The sequence below is a fragment of the Bufo bufo genome, chromosome 2, assembly GCF_905171765.1.
Source record: "Bufo bufo chromosome 2, aBufBuf1.1, whole genome shotgun sequence".
NCBI lineage: Eukaryota > Metazoa > Chordata > Amphibia > Anura > Bufonidae > Bufo > Bufo bufo.
In genome coordinates this window covers 414,667,324-414,680,829 of record NC_053390.1, presented here as the reverse complement: position 1 = coordinate 414,680,829, position 13,506 = coordinate 414,667,324, and the positions used below count along the sequence as shown (strand labels likewise).

General features: G+C 45.4%; 1 protein-coding gene across 1 annotated transcript in view; it reads left to right on the top strand.

Moving 5' to 3' along the window:
- The window catches only part of ECPAS (Ecm29 proteasome adaptor and scaffold), a 146,986-nt gene extending 139,577 nt beyond the window's left edge, over positions 1–7,409 (top strand). Inside the window, exon 49 of the mRNA XM_040417299.1 lies at positions 7,136–7,409. Coding sequence (XP_040273233.1) covers positions 7,136–7,275 — 140 coding nt within the window. The 3' untranslated portion in view covers positions 7,276–7,409. The remainder of the gene's footprint in view (positions 1–7,135) is intronic.
- Positions 7,410–13,506: the final 6,097 nt, after the last annotated feature.

Here is a 13,506-nt window from a genome sequence, read left to right as displayed (position 1 = left end):
CAGTGATCAGATTAAGGGACAGGAGCAGAGAGATAAAAGTGACAGGACACAGTTTAGATTACAGGTTGAATTAACCCTTTAGGATCAAATTGGCTTCTCAAGGAGATATACATGTTAAAAGGCATCCCTTCTTCTGTCTCATTCAGTAGCTATAGAACTAAGGCTACTTTCACACTTGCGGCAGGACGGATCCGGCAGGCTGTTCACCCTGTCAGATCCGTCCTTCCGCTGTTTCGCCGGACCACCGCTCCGTCCCCATTGACTATAATAGGGGCAGAGCTCTGGCGCAGCACGGCAGTGCATGGTGAAAGGCCGCCGGACTAAAAGTACTGCATGTCCAACTTTTTAGTCCGGCGGCCTCTCACCGCGAACTGCCGTGCTGTGCCGGAGCTCCACCCCCGTCCCCATTATAGTCAATAGGGTCCGGGGACGGAGCGGCGGTATATGCAACATGGTATACAGCATTATTGGGGGGCTCTATGGAAAAGTGGGGGGGGGGGGGGAGCACTATGGGGGCACTATGACGCGGCTCCGCCTGGCTCCTAACTTTTTTAGCTGGCTCCTAGATTCCAAGGAAATTTGTCAAGCCCTGCCCTAACCTACCTGGAGGGTGATGTGTGCCAATGGGGGGATCGCAGGAGCCTGGTGAGGACGGTGCTGCAGGGTGCAGGTGCTGAACAGGAAGAGGAGGGGAGAGAGAAGCGCAGGAAGTTTGAATCTTGCCCCTCTCTCCCTGCACCAATCAGCACCCTGGACAGCAGCATTCAGCACCACGGCCAGCAACGCCTCTCCCAAATGTTCGTACTGTGATTGGTGGTGTGTTAATCACACCACTGATCAGTCTTTTTCCGGTTCATCGGGTCACCGGAGACCCGAATGGACTGGAAACGCAGCAAACCGCAGGTCTGAATTGACCTGCGGTTTTCTGCGATCGCCAATACGGGGGGGGGGGGGGGGGGGGGGGGTTGTTACATGACCCCCCCCCCCCCCCCCCCTCCCCCCTGGCGTTGTGACAGGATGCCCGCTGGCATCCCGTTCCGATTAACCCCCGCGGCGCCGCAATTGCATTTTAAAGCCATGACATACCGGTACGTCATGGGTCCTTATGGACTCGGGAAACATGCTGTACCGGTACGTCATGGGTCCCTAAGGGGTTAAGGACCTAACTTTAAAACAGCATTGCGGTGCGGCGGGGGTTAATCGCAACAGGATGCCCGCTGAAATCATTCAGCGGGCATCCTGTCACATCGGCGATCGCCGCAATCCGCAGGTCAATTCAGACCTGCGGTTTTACCTTATGCGGCGGGCAGCGGTGCCATCGGGTCCCCATGCGGCTGTAGGGGGGACCCGATGGCATGGAAGGCAGCGCGGTGCCTTCCTGAGGCATCGCCGCTGCCTTCCTGTGACGTGCCTGTGAGATCCAGCCCCCTGGATCTCACAGGCCGGAAGCTGTATGAGTAATACACACAGTATTACTCATACAGCCAATACATTCCAATACAGAAGTATTGGAATGCATTGTAAAGGATTAGACCCCCAAAAGTTCAAGTCCCAAAGTGGGACAAAAAATAAAGTTTTCCCCCCAAAAAAATAAAGTTTCAAGTAAAAATAAACAAAAATGTAATTTTCCCCAAATAAAGTTTTTTAAAAAAGGTAAAAAATAGGGGGGGGGGGGGGGGGGAGAAAGTATACATATTAGGTATCGCCGTGTCCGTATCGACCGGTTCTGTAAACATATCACATGACCTAACCCCTCAGATGAACACCATAAAAAATAAAAACTGTGCTAAATAAACAATTTTTTTGTCACCTTACATCACAAAAAGTACAACAGCAAGCGATCAAAAAGGCGTTTGCCCACCAAAATAGTACCAATCTAACCGTCACCTCATCCCGCAAAAAAATGAGCCCCTACCTGAGACAATCGCCCAAAAAATAAAAAAACTATGGCTCAGAATATGGAGACACTAAAACATTTTTTTTGTTTTAAAAAGGCTGTTATTGTGTAAAACTTAAAAAAATTTAAAAAAGTATACATATTAGGTATCGCCGCGTCCGTATCGACCTGCTCTATAAAAATATCACATGACCTAACCCCTGAGATTAACACCATAAAAAATAAAAACTGTGCTAAATAAACAATTTTTCTCGCTGGTATCATTGGGGACACAGGACCATGGTATAGCTTGCTGCTGCCACTAGGAGGCGACACTAGGCTGAAAAAATACTTAGCTCCTCCCCTGCAGGCTTTACCCCCTCCAGTCTGAAGAGAGCACATCAGTTTTTAGCTTAGTGTCGTAGGAGGCAGACCCCCTGCAGGGTGGCTGTTACTTTTAATTTTTATTTCCTTTTAGGTTGGGGGTCCAGGGCTACTAAGAGCTCTGCATCCCCGGGGAGGCTGACCGGTTACGCTTATTCCACCGCTCTGCCTCCCACAATAAGACAAAGTGGACCAGGAGGGCTTGAACCTCCTGCTCCCCCCAGCCATAGGGCCACCTGTTCCTGCCCTTCAACCCAGTCCCTGTCACTTGTGCCAGGGACTGAAGAGGTGGCTCTGCTGGTCCATGTCACAAGGGTGAAGAACACAGATGAAGGCAGGTGAGTACTCTGGAGTGGGTAAGTATCCTCAGCTCCCCCGACTTGATAGCGCCTTCTTGTACGTACATTTTTCCAAGTCATCTACATTCAGGGTTAGGGCCAGGTATCTGGTTTCGTCCAGACGACCGATGGGTCGTTTGGTGGCGTTTCAGTGAGGAACATGTCCCCTCTCTGTGAGTCTTCTTCCCCTCTTTTTATTCTGGAAAGGTAGCATTCTTGGGAGCGGGCTTTTCCACCCAACGAATTTGGGAGTACGTTTTTCTTATCAGGTACACGCATAAGGCAGTGCTCCGCCCCCATTACCTTCTTTTTGCTGACTGTAGTCGCCGCCTTCCACGTCGACAGGACATTGTTTTCCCTTCTTTTTCCTTCTCCCTCGCACTTGGGAGAGTGAGATATCCATCAGAATGTATTCGAGCTCGGAGTTTTGCTTGTCCATGACTAGCTCTTCTGCTGTGCAGATTTTTACCTGGTCATTCCTGGAGGTCCTTGATGATCTCCAAGGGGTGTTCCAGGTGGATTAGTTGGCGGCTGCTTAGGCATTCCGCTCCCAGGGCAAGACACCGCCCAGCGGAGTTCGGGACATCTGACCAGCGGTCAGCTCTTCGGGGGATACGTGTTTCACCCTGCATCAGCTTCGCGGTTGTATACGGCAGCGCCTTGGTCTTCCTGGCGCACGTTCACCAAGTTTTTTTGCCAGGTGCTTCCTAGGCATCGCCAGTGCGGCTCCGGGCTTCCGGGCCTCGCAGGCAGCAGTGCATTTAGCATTCTCGTGGGTGCTATTCCATGGGCGTGGATCTTTTTCCCTCCCCGTGGACTGCTTTAGGACATCCCACGGTCCTGTGTCCCCCAATGATACCAGCGAGAAAACGAGATTTTGTGAAACCCACCTGTAAAATCTCTTTCTCGCGGGGTTCATTGGGGGGACACAGCACCCACCCAGTATTTATTATTGTTGCATTCTCCTTTACTTGGCACATGTTTTCTACTGCTCCTACTGCTTGTGCACAAACTGACAGCTCCTCCCTGCAGGCTATAACCCCTCCAACCTGGAGAGAGCATAAGTCTTTTTTCAGCCTAGTGTCGCCTCCTAGTGGCAGCAGCAAGCTATACAACGGTCCTGTGTCCCCCAATGAACCCCACGAGAAAGAGATTTTACAGGTGAGTTTCACAAAATCTTGTTTTTGTCACCTTACATCACAAAAAGTCATATGCACCCCAAAATAGTGCCAATCAAACCGTCATCTCATCCCCCAAAAAATTAGATCCTACCTAAGATAATCGCCCAAAAACTGAAAAAAACTATTGCTCTCAGAATATGGAGACACTAAAACATGATTTTTGTTTTTGTTTAAAAAATGATATTATTGTGTAAAACTTACATAAATAAAAAGTATACATATTGGGTATCGCCGCGTCCGTATCGACCGGCTCTATAAAAATATCACATGACCTAACCCCTCAGATGAACACCGTAAAAAATAAAAACTGTGCTAAATAGACCATTTTTTGTCACCTTACATCACAAAAAGTGTAATAGCAAGCGATCAAAAAGTCACACGCACCGCAAAATAGTGCCAATAAAACCGTCATCTCATCCCTCAAAAATCATACCCTACCCAAGATAATCGCCCAAAAACTGAAAAAATTATGGCTCTCAGACTATGGAAACACTAAAACATGATTATTTTTTTTTGCTTCAAAAATGAAATCATTGTGTAAAACTTACATAAATAAAATAAAAAGTATACATATTAGGTATCGCAGCGTCCGTGACAACCTGGTCTATTAAAATATCACATGATCTAACCTGTCAGACGAATGTTGTAAATAACAAAAAATAAAAACTGTGCCAAAACAGCTATTTCTTGTTACCTTGCCTCACAAAAAGTGTAATATAGAGCAACCAATCATATGTACCCTAAACTAGTACCAGCAATACTGCCACCCTATCCCGTAGTTTCTAAAATGGGGTCACTTTTTGGGAGATTCTACTCTAGGGGTGCATCAGGGGGGCTTCAAATGGGACATGGTGTCAAAAAAACCAGTCCAGCAAAACCTGCCTTCCAAAAACCGTATGGCATTCCTTTCCTTCTGCGCCCTGCCGTGTGCCCGTACAGCAGTTTATGACGACATATGGGGTGTTTCTGTAAACTACAGAATCAGGGCCATAAATAATGAGTTTTGTTTGGCTGTAAACCCTTGCTTTGGAACTGGAAAAAAAATATTAAAATGGAAAATCTGCCAAAAAAGTGAAATTTTGAAATTGTATCTCTATTTTCCATTAAATCTTGTGCAACACCTAAAGGGTTAACAAAGTTTGTAAAATCAGTTTTGAATACCTTGAGGGGTGTAGTTTCTTAGATGGGGTCACTTTTATAGAGTTTCTACTCTAGGGGTGCATCAGGGGGGCTTCAAATGGGACATGATGTCAAAATACCAGTCCAGCAAAATCTGCCTTCCAAAAACCATATGGCGCACCTTTCCCTCTAAGCCCTACTGTGTGCCCGTACAGTAGTTTACGGCCACATATGGGGTGTTTCTGCAAACTACAGAATCGGGGCAATAAATATAGCATTTTGTTTGGCTGTTAACCCTTGCTTTGTTACTGGAAAAAATGGATTAAAATTGAAAATTTGCCAAAAAATCTAAATTCTGAAATTTTAGCATCATTTGCCATTAACTCTTGTGGAACACCTAAAGGGTTAACGACGTTTGTAAAATCAGTTTTGAATACCTTGAGGGGTGTAGTTTCTATTATGTAAGCCTCACAAAGTGACTTCAGACCTGAACTGGTCCCTAAAAAGTAGGTTTTTGAAAATTTTGGAAGAATTTCAAGATTTGCTTCTAAACTTCTAAGCCTTGTAACATCCCCCAAAAATAAAATATCATTCCCAAATTGATCCAAACATGAAGTAGACATATGGGGAATGTAAAGTAATAACTATTTTTGTAGGTATTACTATGTATTATAGAAGTAGAGAAATTGAAACTTGGAAATTTGCAAATCTTTTTACAAATTTTTGGTAAATTTTGTATTTTTTTTTATAAATAAAAATGATTTTTTTTTTTTACTTCATTTTACCAGTGTCATGAAGTACAATATGTGACGAAAAAACAATCTCAGAATGGCCTGGATAAGTCAAAGCGTTTTAAAGTTATCAGCACTTAAAGTGACACTGGTCAGATTTGCAAAAAATGGCCAAGTCCTTAAGGCGAAATAGGGCTAAGTCCTTAAGGGGTTAAAGTGTCACTGAGTTTTCAAAAAATAGACTTAACATTAGCATATACATAGATAACAATATTACAATTTAGTGCTGTCACCTGCTGGCCTGAATTGGAATATACAATAGTACAGGCTTATTACTTACAAGAAACGCCTTTCCAGATCTCCGTCCGGGGAGGCGTTCCTGCCTGTGAAGCACACTCTTTCGGGTTTCTGGCCTCTCAGATGCAATGGTAACATTTGAACGCGGCATTTGAGGGGTTAAATGTCCTCAATTGGCATTACCACAGATCACGGACATTAGCCGCGTTTGTCTGCTGTATGAAACAGCAGGCAGCCGCAACTCTCTGGAGCTTGCTCCGCTCTGGAGTGGACGCCATCTTTAAAGATCCGAAGGGGTTAAACTTGGCCGACTTCTTTTCATGCATTGATAGTCTGTCATTGGTTGGCTAAAGTGATTGTGCGTTGTTAAATTTCATGCTGATGAATTATCCTTATGGTTGAATTCGCCCCTTTTTATCAACTTTACATTGTGTATGGCCACCCTAAGACTGGAATCGGAAAAAATGTGGTTGTGTATAATATGTCCAAATGGCCCAGATTTACTAATCTTAAAGATGACGTAAGCTTAGACAGGCTGTCTAGACCTGTACCAGATTTATCACAGTGGTTCAGACTGGATGATGAATCTGGTGTAGGGATAGACATTCTTGTCCAGTGCTATACCAACAATTGGTTGCCTTACTGTAAGACAGAATTTGGTGCATCTTAGGCCACACCCACTTGCCGAGTGAGTTGGAAAAAAGTTTAAAAACCCTTGTTATGCCAAAATTGCACCAACTGGCACCACTTTTTAGACATTCTAGGTGCAGGCACATTAGTAACACTGGGCCTTTGTATCGAATATCTTTGGGGAGTCTTCTCTGTAACACCACTGATATATGGAGGAGGCTCTCAGTCACTCACTGGTGGCTTGGTGAAGGTCTCCTGCTTATGACAATGCCATGACACTTTCTTGACCAGTTTTTCTAACAATAAGCTGCCATCAGGTCTGCTTGAGTTTGTAGCTCTTTCACAACTCATGGTCACTGACACACTAGCCTTTCTTGTCTTAGTGCCCTAAATCTGTGAATATGTAAAATAACAAAACGAACATCTACTATTTTGGTGTATTTTTCCCCCCAACATATTTGGTATTTTGCATTCTCTTTATAACGTGAAATAATTTTTCTGGATTAAAATATAATTTAATTTACACGCATTGACAGAGCAAAGTATCTGTTTATCTTCACTGTATTGTTGTTATTTCAGATTCAGAACAATGGGAAAGCCTTACGTTAGACAGCAGAAACCTGCTCATCACATCTTTATCTACTATGGAACTGGACAGCAGGCCAGACTTGAAAGATAAAGGAATATTGCTCAAGAAAAAGTTGGAGAACTTAAATTAATATATATGAAATGAATACCTGTGCAACCCACCCAAACATGTTTCGTGGATTTTGAGAACAGTTCAATACACGATTGCATTTATGCTGTAGCATGCATCATTCCACACCTAAAATAAAAATTTCCATGAAGTCTGTTCTAGTACATTTCCTGCATTTTATGAACGTGGGTTTAAACAGCTGCAGGTTGACTTGAGCATTTTTATGGAGACCCTAAGTACGACAAGCAGCACCAATTCTAAACTCTGCTTCATACTTGGATTTAGTCTATTGATTATGTGTGTTTTATTATAAATAAGTCTTTTTCTTCAATTCCTTGCTAATATTTTTTTATTGCTCTGTTCATCGTTCTGTAGCCACTTTATACATGAAGAGGTTCTCTGGGATTTTCATATTAATAGCCTATCTCTACTCCCAGAACCCCTGCCAATCAGCTGTTTGAGAAAGCCACAGCACCCACCAGAGCTCTAGTGTGGCCTCCTCACTGCTTGCCAAGCACAGTACCGTCGATTGGATAGTGGCTGTCCTTGATATCACAGCTCAGCTCCATACACTTGAATGGGACTGAGCTGCACTTAGGCCATGTGACTGATGAATCTGACGTCACATGGCCTAGGAAGAGTCCTAAGCACTCTCTGAGTGCCACGGCCTCTTCCTACAGCTGATCGGCGGGTTGCCAGGAGCCAGACCCCCACCAGATATTGATGACCTATCCTGAGGATAGACAATCAATATCAAAATCCCAGAGGACCCCTTTAAATGGGTAGTGAACAACAAGCAATCCAATGAAATGTCTACACAAAAAAGAAAGACATGCTTGTGATGTATATGATGAAATCAAGACCACACAGACCTATAACCAGACTGCAGGAAAAAAAATTCTCCCTCTGTAAGGGTACATTCACATGGTGGTCAGATGACAGGTATATTGCTGCAATTACTGGAAAATCAGGCCAAAATTCTGTGACTTCATGAAAAAAAAAAATAAGCACTTTGTAGTAATCATGGAAATAAAACCTACTTTGATAGCAGGATGCATCAGCACCATATTGGGCACCAGTCAGATTTTAGCAATTAAAAAGTTGTATGAGGATTTTGAAGTTTAGACAGCAAAGTAATGAAATATTTGTATACAAGTAATGTAACGTGTAGGCTCTATGGCTATAAAGTAACTTGCCTTTTAGTCATTTTGACAGATTTATTGTAAAAATTTCACCTGTACTTTATCACATTTTGGATTTGGTTACGGTATAACTGTACCTGTAGATTATTCCTTTGCGTGTAAAAGTAAAACAACTACTTACTCTTGATGTGATTCGTTTTGGAATGGTGATGACACAACCTGCTTGACAGGCCTATAAAAGCAAACCATGTCTGTATACAGGGCCGCACCATCATGGGAGTACTAGCGGATGAGAATTCTAAGCAATGATTATGCTGACCGCTGTGTCCCGGCCATAAGCAGTGGCCACAGTCTGGCTGCGTAACATTTTGACGCTTCCAGTTTAAACGCTGGGAGTGCCAGGTACGGTACTTATTACCTGGCCAGCGGTGCAGGTCGCTCTCTTGGATTCAACTGCATCACAGTCCTCAGGATGGCAATACAGTTGAATACTGTGACTGGGCACACTGCCCCACCATTCATCTTCAAATGCCTCAAACTACTAGGCCTGAACCATCTGAGGTGGTACAGTAGTGCTGGCTGTTGCAAAGTGATGACATCATTGCAACCTCCTGTGTTGGGTCTCAGGCAGCGTGGTGACATCATTGCAACTGCCTGCGGCAGAACATGGGCACCACAGTAGAGTCATCGCGACTTCCTGCATCGGAATGAAGGCCTCTCAGGCCACAGGCCGGGAGAGGACTGCAACCTGCTCCACAGACGGGGAACGGTACCCAGGTGAGCATTAAGGTTTGTTTAGCCATCACAGTCGCCCTTTATGAACCCCATAGAAAATGTTTGGTGGGATTTGAAGAAGGCAGTTGCAGCATACAAACTCAAGAATATTAATGAAGTGGAGGCCATTGACCTTGAGGGTTAAAATTCCTAATGATGCCACAAGCTGGTGTTTGCAGCAGTCATAACAGCAAAGGTATGTTCTACTAAATACTAAAGATATTGAATAATTGAGACTGCAGTAGTCATTTAACCCATTAATGCATAATGACGTACATCTATGGCTTTGTGCGCCTGCATTTGTAAGGAGCTGCCTGCTGCAGTGAGCCCTCTTCATACGCGGTGGGTTCTGGCTGTATCATACAGCAGGCACCCGGCCATGATGACTGGGAATGGCAATCCTGCAGAACCCTGGTTTTTACCCTTCAGATGCAGCAATCAGTGCTGATTGCGGTATCTGTAGTGTCCAGCAGGGGGATGCAGCTCCAGCGGTGAACTAATAAAAATTCCTGTGCCTTGAATGCCGTAACAGAAAAAAAATATGAATAAGGTGATTCATTATTTTATAGCTATCTCTTCCCCCCATATCCCAAAAATAAAATAAAAAATTGGATGACAGTGATCTAAAAGTCGTACATACCACAAAAGTAGTACCAATAAAAAAAAACTACAGTTCGTTACACAAAAAACAAACCCTCATACAGCTCTGTAGACAAAAATATAAAGAAGTTTTGGCTGACTGTGCTTTACAGACATTAGCATGGGGCTCACAATCTAAGTTCCCTATCTTTAGCGAGTGGGAGGAAACCAGAGTACCCAGATGTAACCTATGCAAACACAGGGAGAACATACAAACTCCATGCAGATGTTGTCCTTGGTCGGATTTAAACCCAGGATCCCAGCGCTGCAAGGCCACTGAGCCACCATACTGCCCGTTGATGCTCTATATCATTTGTGCTCCTGCCTTTTCCTCGAAGATCACTCAGATTCAGTAGGAGGAGAGAATTTTATAATCAGCCAGCTTCTAAATTGATCAGGTTGGCAGAGGTAACTGTGGAATTGAATTAAGAGAAGATCCTTAAGGACACAGTAAATAGTTTACTTTATTTTCCCTGGGTCTAGGCTAAGGTCTTTCCCTCCCACCCTGTCGCAGATAGGGTTATTCAGCAGGAATGGAATAAGCCAGATGAGCGATCTGACCTGGGTAGCTGTTCTAATGCTGTTTATAAGTTGAAAGACAGAGTTACAGAGTCCTGGTCTTCCTAAAGTTGACTTCACTGTAGCTAAACTTTCCAGAAGATCTGTGTTCTCAGCAGATTTCTCATCCCTCCTGGGAAATCTTATGGATAGATTGGCAGATACTTCTCTGAAGAGATTTCTGCAAAGCTTGGTTGGGGAAAGAGCCTTGAAAATTTGGTTGTCAGCTGAAAGAGGAGATTGCGGCTTGTACTCGGTACTCCTGTTTCCATCAATGAAAGCATTGTCAGATTTACTGTGCGATTTCTCTTTAGATTGTTCGAAGAGAGGAGGTTGTGCTCAAATATTCAAGAATTGAGGGTTGTCAGATTGACTCTTCTCCCTGTTTAGGAGTGACTGCACAATGCCCAAGTCAAAATCTAGTTGGACAATCTTACAGCAGTTTTCTACTTTAACAAATAGGGACATACAGGTAGTTCCCTTACGTCCTAACCAGTGGCACAAATGGGGTATTCTGCCCCTGTGGACTGGTTAGGACAGGTGGAAGTTTGAATGAAATAAAAAGAAACTAAACATATGCACGCCCTCCCTGCCCCCAATAAAGAGGGGCGTAACCCTCCGAACATCGTGTTTTTTTTCTGTCCTGCGGGTGGTCCACTCCTCCATCCCTTTCGGTGGAGAGAGTGTTTTTTATTTTCCCTTTGGGAGCGGGTTTTCCGCTCCTCCTATGCCGCCTGAGGTCTAGGACTCCTTAGCCCTCTGGAGTTCGGTCTTACCTCATTCCATTGAGTCCCTGTGTGGTGGACCGTAGCGGCGTCCTGCATGTTCTGCCGAGTGCCGCCATCTTGCGGAAGTGACGTCAAGTGACGTCACTTCCGGTTTTCTCTGGCCGATCGCAGCAGCGTCGGCCGGGGAGTATTTCTCTGTTTTGGGCTGTTAGGTGCCTTTATATGATTCAGGGGTCCCTCTCTGGGTTCAACACACACGGACTCAAGGTTAACAGAAAACTGCGCTCCAGGAGACTGAACCTGGAGCCTCACCACGTTTAAATAGGGTGTTTGGGCGCCAAAACAGAAGCCCCGCCCACATAGATCTAAGGAGTAGGCTTTGAGAGGTTTACCCCGCCCCCTTTGCGGGCGGGGCTTTTGTTTTGGCGCCCAAACACCCTATTTAAACGTGGTGAGGCTCCAGGTTCAGTCTCCTGGAGCGCAGTTTTCTGTTAACCTTGAGTCCGTGTGTGTTGGTGCTAGAGCTGTTTGCTTGCAAACCTCTGTATTGCTGAAAAACCTTTTTTTCGTAATAATATATCTTGCTAGGATCTTCTGGGTAAAGATCCTGAAGCTTGCGGTTAAAGGGAACCTGTCACCAGCATTTTGGGTATAGAGCTGAGGACATGGGTTGCTAGATGGCCGCTAGCACATCCACCATATCCAGTCCCCATAGCTCTGTGTGCTTTTATTATGTATAAAAACCAATTTGATACATATGCAAATTTACCTGAGATGAGTCAGAGCTTGAAAATATGACTTCTCTGGTCACACAAGAAAATTATGACTCTTCTTTTATGTTAATTTGCATATGTATCAAATCGGTTTTTTTACACAATAAAAGCACACAGAGCTATAGGGACTGGGTATTGTGGATGTGCTAGCAGCCATCTAGCAAACCATGTCCTCAGCTCTATACCCAAAATCCTGGTGACAGGTTCCCTTTAAAGGTCTTTTTTTCTTGAATTTATGCTTAATTCATATCTCTTCTATTTTTCAGCCATGTCTTCTACCGGGGACGGTGAGCGAGAGCCCAGCAGGAAGTCCTCTGGCAAGAGACGCCACCTGCAGCGCCATGACTGCCAGATCGTGTTGGAGGATTCCTACGACTTCTCCCGGTGCCCACCCTGTAGGGCCAAGACACTTCCCCAGCTGGAGCCATCGGTCCACAACGTTGTTGATTGGGTAAAGGGCTATATGGAGACTAATATGAACCAGGTGAAGGCTTTCATACAAGAGCTGAAGAATACCCTGGTTTCTAAACGCCGTCGTACCTCCTCCCCCCATCGGGCGATGGAGGTATCGGGGTTTCAGGAGTCGAGAGACGGTTCAGCCTCTTCCTCCTCGGATGAGGAGGACAGGTTTTCATATTTTTTTCCGCTGGAGAAAGCCCAGCGGCTACTAAGATCCATCCGGTCGGGGGACCAGGATGTTGATCCGGGGGAAGCCTCATCTTCTGCCTCTAAGGGGCCTAGGGCCTTTAAAGCAGATAGTTCTCTCCTATCCCTGATGAAGATGGAATGGAGAAAGCCGGAGAAGGGTCCAGTGTTGACCAAAAGATTCAAGGCAGTGTTTCCGGTCAAGGAAGATCAAGTATCTTCTTGGGGGCCTGTCCCCAAAGTGGACATGGCAATTGCAAAACTATCAAGAAGGACCCTGATCCCATCAGACGACGGGTCAAGTTTGCAAGACCCAATGGATCGGAAGGCGGATTGCGCCCTTAGGCGCGCTTATTCCTCAGCCTCCGCCTCGGTTGCGATTTCTTCGTCTGAAGTGGCGAATTTTCTGAAGACAAGATTCACCCAGATTCAGTCTGACCTAGACCAGGGGGTCTCTAGGGACGACATTCTGGCCTCATGTAAGACGGCCAGCCTTGCCATAGACTTCTTGTGTGACGCAGCTCCACAACAGTTAAAGCTGGCATCTAAGTCCATGGCTCTCTCAACCGCGGGCAGGCGTCCGCTTTGGTTGAAACCTTGGAAGGCCGATACGACCTCGAAGCACAATCTTTGTGCCATGGCATATGAACCCGGCAAACTCTTTGGTGCAGAGCTTGACCAAATAATGGAAGGGCTGTTGGACAAGAAGGGCAAGTCCCTTCCCCAGCAGTCCTTTCGTGGTCAGGGCAAGGGGTTTGGTTCCAGGGCGGAACCTCAACCCAGAGGAATTGGGGCTCCCGTAGAGGAGGAAAATCCTCTCGGGGTTCTAGACCCCCCAAGAAGTCCTTGGCGCTCTGATTGCGGGCCTCCTCGAGGCTCTTGGTATTTAGCCGGTCTGACTGGAAATCCCAGGCTCCCTTCTCCCCACATTCCTGTAGGTGGTCGCCTACAGCACTTTCTACCTTATTGGCAGGATCATATCCAGGACAGTTGG